The sequence below is a fragment of the Coregonus clupeaformis genome, chromosome 26, assembly GCF_020615455.1.
Source record: "Coregonus clupeaformis isolate EN_2021a chromosome 26, ASM2061545v1, whole genome shotgun sequence".
NCBI lineage: Eukaryota > Metazoa > Chordata > Actinopteri > Salmoniformes > Salmonidae > Coregonus > Coregonus clupeaformis.
This window is the reverse complement of record NC_059217.1, coordinates 19,805,976-19,815,142: the sequence shown is the minus strand read 5'-3', so window position 1 is coordinate 19,815,142 and position 9,167 is coordinate 19,805,976. Positions and strand designations below refer to the sequence as shown.

Below are 9,167 nucleotides of genomic sequence, written 5' to 3'. Positions count from 1 at the left end.
AAAATCTGAGAGGCGCACGGCGGTAAAGACCTCTACTTCGCCTACACAAACCTCGGACGTTTCTCAATTGCGTCACATCCTCCATATGGAGCCTCCGGATCGCATTTCGGAGCAAGCGTGAATTGGTTTAGCTACATGCGATATCTCAGACAGCACTGGCCCGATTTTGATTAAAGTTGGGTGAATGATGCGTCTTGCCATAGAGATCCGGCATTTACAAAATTACGGATTGGCCCAAGGGAGCTATAGTAATTAAGTGAAATTTGTTAGACACATGCAATATCTCAATTGGTCCAAGGGGGGGCTGAATCATTCGTGGGTGAGGACATGTTTACTGTTGCTAGTTTTGATTTACATTTGTTTGAGTTGTCAACTAACATGAATTCAGCGTGAAATCAACAACAATAATTCACCCTGCCATTGGATTTAGGTTAAAAGATTTTGCAAATCCAATCAGTTTTCCATGTTGCTTCAACATCATAACATTTAAGTTTTTTGTTGAAATGAAGTGGAAACAACATTGATTTAACCCGTTTTTTCACCACAGGAGGTTGGTGGCACCTTAATTGGGGAGGACGGGCTCGTGGTAATGGCTGGGGTGGAATGCATGGAATGGGATTAAATACATCAAAAACGTAGTTTCCATGTGTTTGATGCCATTCCATTTGCTCCATTCCAGTCATTATTATGAGCCGTCCTCCCCTCAGCAGCCTCCACTGTTTTGCACAGTGGACTGTATGTGGTTGACCCCTTTCTTCTTCCTACCACAAAAAGTAAAAAGACAAAATGTGTCTATCGATGTTATGAAGGTAGTATCACATTTTACACATTCTGGGTTAACTTTCTGGTTGTCTATGTAGACTATTTGCATTACTTCATTTTTCATGACACTCCATGAATCCTGCTAAACAACTTTGGTCATAAACTTTGGAACTCAGTATTGTTTTGTCACAGGAAGTCACACGGATATTCTCGTAACGTTGACTGTAGTGGCAAAGTGTGTTAACACATTTGGACCAAAACCCACAATCTCTCGTAGCACCTTCAGTTTCTCTGAGCCACATTTACAATTTGACCACACAGACTTACTCATAGAGAGGCAGCATGTGCCCTTACACTACATTGTACACAGTACCAACCACTGAAGACACCTGTGACTGCAGGACAACTTTTAGCTCAGCAGAAGTTGTTTTTATGTATGTAGTCTACCAGTCTTTGTAGTTATTTGTGCAGCCCCCACCACACCTCACAACTTATGTCTGGTTTCAGCATATGGTAAATGTTTAGCTCCTCCTTCCACCCACACATAGAGTCCTTCCTGGGCTCACTCAGAAAGGTACTGTAGCTATGATATGTAGGAAGACTGAGTGAGAAGCCCACATTTGAGACCATAAAATGGACATCTGGAACAAAGTGATCAACTTGCTGTTTCTTATAGGTAGGATGACTAATTCTTGCTATACAACACATGCATGGTTAAACAATATAACCATAAAAACATTTGCATTTGCTTTTTGGAATTGCATTTTTCATAGCCCCTTGATTTTCATTGGGTTTTATACTGACTGACATAAACTGCATGCACATGTCTGGATGACCTCCTACCGTGAAGATGCCATCATAATGAAAACAATACTATTACAATGTTGGTCTCATGGCAGGGTAAATAAGAGGGCTTAACTGGATACTGGCCTATATGCTTTGCGCATTTGAGTGGCAACATCCGACAAACAGGTCCCCAATTAAAGTACTGTACTGTACACGGAGTGTACAAAACATTATGAACACCTGCTCTTTCCATGACATAGACTGACCAGGTGAATCCAGGTGAAAGCTATGATCCCTTATTGATATCACTTGTTAAATCCACTTCAATCAGTGTAGATGAAGGGGAAGAGACAGGTTAAAGAAGGATGTTTAAGCCTTGAGACAATTGAGACATGGATTGTGTATGTGTGCCATTCAGAGGGTGAATGGGCGAGACAAAATATTTAAGTGCCTTTGAACAGGGTATGGTAGTAAGTGCCAGGCGCACTGGTTTGAGTGTGTCAAGAACTGCAATGATGCTGAGTTTTTCACGCTCAACAGTTTCCGTGTGTATCAAGAATGGTCCACCACCCAATGGACATCCAGCCAACTTGACACAACTGTGCCAGCATCCCTGTGGAACGCTTTCGATACCTTGTAGAATCCATGCCCCAACGAATTGAGGCTGTTCTGAGGGCAGAAGGGGGTACAACTCAATATTAGAAAGGTGTTCCTAATGTTTTCTACACTCAGTAGATTGCATGTGCAACATGCTGCAAATATGGTTATCCATTGTCTTACTCTGCTTTTCCCCTGGTCTGAATTCATTCAACTTCTCATTGTTTCTAAAAAACAAATATATTGTGTTTTATATTACCCTACCCCTTAGCACTCATGGGAACAGTGAAGTCTGCTCTGATCATGGATCCACCCCAAAGGAGAGTGGAAGTTCCTCTTGGCTCCTCTCTGACCCTCAACTGCAGTTTTGAGCCCCAGACTAGTGTCTGGGTGAAGTGGTATTTCAACCAAATCCGAACATGCTGCGACTCTAGTTCCAGTCAACTTTCCTCCCATAAGATATCGGTCAACAAGACTGTGGAGCAGAAGGATGGAGGTCATGTCCTTCAGGAGTCTGGGAGAGCTTGGTCCAGACTGACTGTGAGAGATGTCAGGCACAATGACAGTGGGTGGTACTTCTGCCAGGTTGTGGTAGATATCCCTTTCCATAGAAACAGTAACAGCAATGGAACTCAAGTTATTATAAGTAAGTACAAAATAAAATGTTCATCTGATTCATCCTCCTTTCTTCAGCATGTGCATAAATGTATCGTAGTTATAATGGTAATATGTATCATACAACAGTAGCATCAATGGCAGCACTGCTAATATACAGTATATTTTTTAACTCATTGTGTTCTTTATAATGCAGCTGGCAACAAGACAGAGAGTACCCCTCCATTGATGACAGGTAAATCCTTAAGCTTCAACCATAGATGTTCCCTACATCATTTAGCAGACGCTCTTATCCAGAGCGACTTACAGGAGCAATTAGGGTTAAGTGCCTTTCACATGGGCACATCAACCGATTTTTCACCTAGTTGGCTCGGGGATTCAAACCAGCAACCTTTCAGTTACTGGCCCAATGCTCTTAACCGCTAGGCTACCTGCCACCCCTATGAATGTGTATTTGTGCGTATGTGTTTGTCCGTGTGTATGTGTGTGCGTGCCTGCCTGCATGCATGTGTGCATGTGTGGTTGTGTGTCAATATTTTTCTAAATTACAATGTTGATTTCCATACTTCTTCTTACTGTATACAAAATAAATAAAAGTGTCTCTCTTTGAAGAAATAATATACATTTCCCCCATGATCTCCCTCCAACCAGTAACTCGGTCTCCCCACTCCAATGGGGGTTTGCTTGTAGGCTGGAAGCTGTGGGTAGCAGTGGGAGCAGCGAGTGCCATACTGGTCACACTGCTAGTGGTCATCTTATTACAACGAAGGAGTAGCAAGATACAAAGAGGTACAAATATGTTTTTGCTATAAAAATGTATTTAGCCAGTAGTATACACACTTTTAACTGTATTAATCTTAACCAGATCTAGTGACCTTCTATGGCAGAGAGGAGTAGTTTGTAGAGGGGGAGGACGGTCAGAGCATATGAAACAGATGAAAGAAAATAAAGATAAATATCCTAGCACTGAGAGAGAGCGAGTGAGTGAGAGAACAATGAAAAAAACAGCAAGCCCTGTGCACTCATTTATAGAGCAGCTCGTATGCTGAAAGACAAGTCTGCCTGTCTCACAGTCCTTAGAGTGTGCTGAATGAGAGCGCAGGTGGTATGTGGTTAGCAGCTCAGAGACAGAGCAGGGGAGAAAATGACATGTGTCAGTGTACATCAGATTGCATGTGGTTACAGCCTCATTCTTTGCAGCCTGTTTCTTGTCCTTTATGCCCAGTCTACGAACTTCTTGAGAGTGCAGGCTGATGTAAATATATGTTGCTGTGACAATTACTGTGGAGTAAATTGTTTTGTTTTTCTTGTGTATTTCTAGAGAATCCTATCTATACCAATTTGCCTCCACCAAACAGATCTGCAGTAAAACAGCCCTCTCCGCGTCCAGGAATACAGATGGACAAACAGAAGATTTCTCCTCCTTTAAAAGATCTCAGGACCCCAACTCTTGCCAGAACCCATGACAACAAACCCATCAAAATCCCAACTCCACACAAAGCAATTGACAACAAACACCTCAAGATCTCAACTCCACCCAGGGCCCATGACAACAAACACCTCACCAAGACCCCAAATCCACCTAGGGCCCATGACAGCAAACACCTTCCAACTCCTGCCAGGGCACATGACCTCAGGACCCCAACTCCATCCAGGGCCTATGACAGAAAATGATTCATATTTCCTCTCCTGAAACTTCCAACAGATAAAACTATCTCAGCATGTAATTTAGTATCTTGTGAGTGAAGTCCGACTCTGTGCTATCCTCTCTTACAGGAGCTATCGCTTCAGTATTGTTTTTGGTTGCTGTTCATTCATTTTCCAGCAGATGGCATGCTATGGTAGCCTACTAATTTAGGATAAATTATCGTTGTATAAATATTATTCTCAGGGTCATTTAAAGTTACCTGAGTTCAGTAAAGCATAATTTAGTAACAAGGAAAATAAGTGCTATTTTCTGGAATGTATTTTGTATAGGTTGCCTTTGTAAAAAAGACGGTTTGGCAACACATACTGGGCTTGAAATACATATCTATAGCTGTTTTTAGTGAATTCATAACATTCCATATTTCAATATTTTCTTACAATGGTAGTGCCAAAATTGTGAAACAATAAAGTATGTGACTGGCAATTGTGCTATGAATTTACACAAAATCGGATACATACATCAACCTCGGTGGTTTGTGGTATATGGCCAATATACCACTGCTAAGGGCTGTATCCAGGCACTCCGTGTTGCGTTGTGCTTAAGAACAGCCCTTAGCCGTGGTATATTGGCCATATACCACACCCCCTCGTGCCTTATTGCTTAAATAACCGCGCAAATGTTTTCAGTCAAATGAACAACTAAAATGTATCAGTCAATCAACTTCCAAAGTTCGAAAATAGCATGAAAGCATGAAAATGAGCATTGAATTAGGAATTAGAATACAAGAATGGTTATTAATTTTTTTATGATGGGATCAAGGTCAGACATTTTGGTCAGGGAGTTGGTCAACCATGGTTTGCCAGTGCTGTGATAAGATATTGTGTAAAATAATGATTTTGAAGGATTTATCTGCAGTGTATGTTTGGTAGCTAGCTAGCTAGCTAGCCAGACAGTTTTAGAGGAATGATTCCATAAATTGTTCTAATTAACTGCCAATATGTCAACATTCCATTTGAACAATTCAGTCAATCCACAGCCATACATAGACCGGCTGAAATCAGTTAATGATAGGATTTAGCTAGACAAGTTATAAATGCAAGAAGTACTGATATTGTATCACACAATAGCACTTACAGCGTTCCAAGAAAACAAAAATATAGACATTTATTATCTGTTTACATATCTTTTACAGGCTATTTATGTAGAAAATAAGTATACAACCCATATAAACTGTATTTATAATTGCATGACAATATTTTAGGTTCACAATAATTAAAATTAGACTGGTTTGTATTTCTCACTGAACAATATGGCTGCCATTTTCACCCCATTCTGGAGGTTCGGACTAGAGGGAATAAAGCTACAGCTACTTTTTCATTGCAGGTTAGGATAATTAACGTGGCAGGTTACGATACTTAGGTTAAGGTTTGGAAAAGGGTTAGGAGTAGGAAAGGAAGAGTCGAAGCGAAAGGGATAACTAGGCCCAAAAGCTGTCTTCTCCAGCAGGTGGCGTTATTTCTGCTCACCAAGCGAGGAGTTTTTGTATCGAGGTCAATGAGAGAGTGTCGACATTTGTAAACAAAACATTTAATGTCTTATTTGCTAGGTGGGGCTATTTGATCGAATAGATAAGTTTCATAATGCGGGTTTTTAAGAGTGTACTGATACAAGTAGGACACTTGACATCCCGGCAACTTTGAGAAAATACACTTTATATCGGAGTCGTGCCTGTTGTTCACATGCATATCTGCCCTCTCTTTGGCTAGAATGGTAACAACTGATCGTACCTCTTCCCGACTGCCTTCCATTTTTGAAGACATTTATTTTCATTGTTAAAGCGGCCACTATAGTATGTGGTCAATATAATGTATTTGGTTAGGGTTAGCTAAAATGTTATCCTAACCTACGACGAAAAGCCTCTACCGGTCGTGCCTGTATTCCCTCAAGTCACAATCCATTCTGGAACTTTTGAGGGTTTATAGCCTCTCTAGTAAGCAGCCAGGTACTTAGGTGGAGCCAGCCTGCATGGATTATCGCGCTCACTAGCCAGCACACGTAACAGGTGGAGCCGTAAAATCATATGGAATCAAATCAAATTGAAGATACTTTGGATACATTTCTAACGGTGTAGACTTAAAAGAAATACCACTATAGCCAGGTAAGTCGTGTATTGCAACTTGCGCGAGGAGCATTCATTGTTAAGTTGTTCTTCATGGGTGAGGTCAGTCGTAAACAAGAGAAGTCAACTAGCAAACTAACTAGCCAGCCACCTTGGTAGCAGGTAGGGTGGTGGAACAATACTATACACGGCATGCACTCTTTGTAGTGGACACCTTTGATTAGTTTTAAGGTGTAGTGTTCTTCATAAATATAAAATAACTCATCAATATTAGCCCTATTAAAGTAAATAGTTATAGCAAGTTATTTTGATAATTCACCTTTTGCCCACCAGTCATTCCTTTCATTTCTTTATCAGAATCAGAAATTGACTATTTTACATAGGTCTCATGAGTCGTATTAACACACCTAGAGTATCTTCAGGAAGTATTCACACCCTTTGACACTTTCCACATTTTGTTGTGTTGAATTTAAAATGGATTAAATTGAGATTTTGTGTCACTGGCCTACACACTGCCCATAATGTCAGTGAAATTATGTTTTTAAAAATGAAAAGCTGAAATGTCTTAAGTATTCAAACCCTTTGTTATGGCAAGCCTAAAGAAGTTCAGGAGTAAAAATGTGCTTAACAAGTCACATAATAAGTTGCATGGACTCACTCTGTGTGCAATAATAGTGTTTAACATGATTGTTGAATGACTACCTCATGTCTGTACCCCACACATACAATTATCTGTACGGTCCCTCAGTCAAGCACTGAATTTGAAACACAGATTCAACCACAAAGACCAGAGATGTTTTCCAATGCCTCGAAAAGAAGGGCACCTACATTTTTAAATGTTTTGCTAGATGGGTAAAAAAAAAAAGACATTGAATATCCCTTTGAGCATGGTGAAGTTATTAATATAATAATAATAATATGCCATTTAGCAGACGCTTTTATCCAAAGCGACTTACAGTCATTAACTACACTTTGGATGGTGTATCGATACACCCAGTCACTACAAAGATACAGGTGTCCTTCCTAACTCAGTTGCCGGAGAGGAAGGCGCTGTTGACTTTAAAACAGTTACAAAGAGTTTAATGGCTGTGATAGGAGAGAACTGAGGATGGATCAACAACATTGCAGTTACTCCACAATACTAACCTAAATGACAGAGTGAAAAGAAGGAAGCATGTACAGAATAAAAATATTCCAAAACATGCATCTTGTTTGCAATAAGGTACCAAAGTAAAACTGCAAAGAAATTAACTTTATGTCCTGAATACAAAGTGTTATGTTTGGGGCAAACACAACACATCACTGAGTACCACTTCATATTTTCAAGTGTGGTGGCTGCATCATGTTATGTGTATGCTTGTCATCGGCAAGGACTAGGGAGTTTATTTATTTATAAAAATAAACAGAATAGAGCTAAGCATGGGCAAGATCCTAAAGGAAAACCGGGTTGTCTGCTTTCCAACAGACACTAGGAGACAAATTCACCTTTCAGCAGGACAATAACCTACACCACAAGGCCAAATATACACTGGAGTTGCTTACCAAGATGCCATTGAATGTTACTGAGTGGCAGAGTTACAGTTTTGACTTAAATTGGCTTGAAAATGTCTGTCTATCAATAATCAACAACCAACTAGACAGAGCTTGAAGAATGTAAAAAAGAATAATGTGCAAATATTGTACAATCCAGGTGTACAAAGCTCTTAGAGACCTACCCAGAAAGACTCAGCTGTAATTGCTGCCAAAGGTGATTCTAACATGTATTGACTCAGCGGTGTGAATAATTACAGTGGGGGAAAAAAGTATTTAGTCAGCCACCAATTGTGCAAGTTCTCCCACTTAAAAAGATGAGAGAGGCATGTAATTTTCATCATAGGTACACGTCAACTATGACAGACAAATTCAGGGAAAAAAATCCAGAAAATCACATTGTAGGATTTTTTATGAATTTATTTGCAAATTATGGTGGAAAATAAGTATTTGGTCACCTACAAACAAGCAAGATTTCTGGCTCTCACAGACCTGTAACTTCTTCTTTAAGAGGCTCCTCTGTCCTCCACTCGTTACCTGTATTAATGGCACCTGTTTGAACTTGTTATCAGTATAAAAGACACCTGTCCACAACCTCAAACAGTCACACTCCAAACTCCACTATGGCCAAGACCAAAGAGCTGTCAAAGGACACCATAAACAAAATTGTAGACCTGCACCAGGCTGGGAAGACTGAATCTGCAATAGGTAAGCAGCTTGGTTTGAAGAAATCAACTGTGGGAGCAATTATTAGGAAATGGAAGACATACAAGACCACTGATAATCTCCCTCGATCTGGGGCTCCATGCAAGATCTCACCCTGTGGGGTCAAAATGATCACAAGAACGGTGAGCAAAAATCCCAGAACCACACGGGGGGACCTAGTGAATGACCTGCAGAGAGCTGGGACCAAAGTAACAAAGCCTACCATCAGTAACACACTATGCCGCCAGGGACTCAAATCCTGCAGTGCCGGACGTGTCCCCCTGCATAAGCCAGTACATGTCCAGGCCCGTCTGAAGTTTGCTAGAGTGCATTTGGATGATCCAGAAGAGGATTGGGAGAATGTCAGATGAAACCAAAATAGAACTTTTTTGGTAAAAACTCAAC

The 9,167-nt window shown here is 40.5% G+C and overlaps 2 protein-coding genes across 5 annotated transcripts in view; both read left to right on the top strand.

The window, feature by feature from the left end:
• Window positions 1-93: 93 nt before the first annotated feature.
• LOC121540324 lies at window positions 94-4,928 on the top strand. Of its 4 annotated transcripts, none has more exons than XM_045207763.1 (5): window positions 94-319; window positions 2,417-2,791; window positions 2,957-2,995; window positions 3,412-3,549; window positions 4,082-4,927. In XM_045207763.1, exons 2-5 carry the CDS (start codon window positions 2,422-2,424, stop codon window positions 4,432-4,434), a joined length of 900 nt encoding a protein of 299 aa, XP_045063698.1. In that variant the 5' UTR covers window positions 94-319; window positions 2,417-2,421; the 3' UTR covers window positions 4,435-4,927. The 4 variants fall into 4 exon arrangements, with proteins under 4 accessions (XP_045063698.1, XP_041705045.1, XP_041705042.1 ...); XM_041849111.2 differs by lacking the exon at window positions 94-319 and adding an exon at window positions 665-1,438 and having other exon boundaries at window positions 4,119-4,928; XM_041849108.2 differs by lacking the exon at window positions 94-319 and adding an exon at window positions 665-1,438.
• Window positions 4,929-5,650: 722 nt separating this feature from the next.
• The window catches only part of LOC121540326 (semaphorin-4E), a 37,096-nt gene continuing 33,579 nt past the window's right edge, over window positions 5,651-9,167 (top strand). Inside the window, exon 1 of the mRNA XM_041849113.2 lies at window positions 5,651-6,566. The gene's annotated coding sequence lies outside the window, so the exon portion shown is untranslated. The remainder of the gene's footprint in view (window positions 6,567-9,167) is intronic.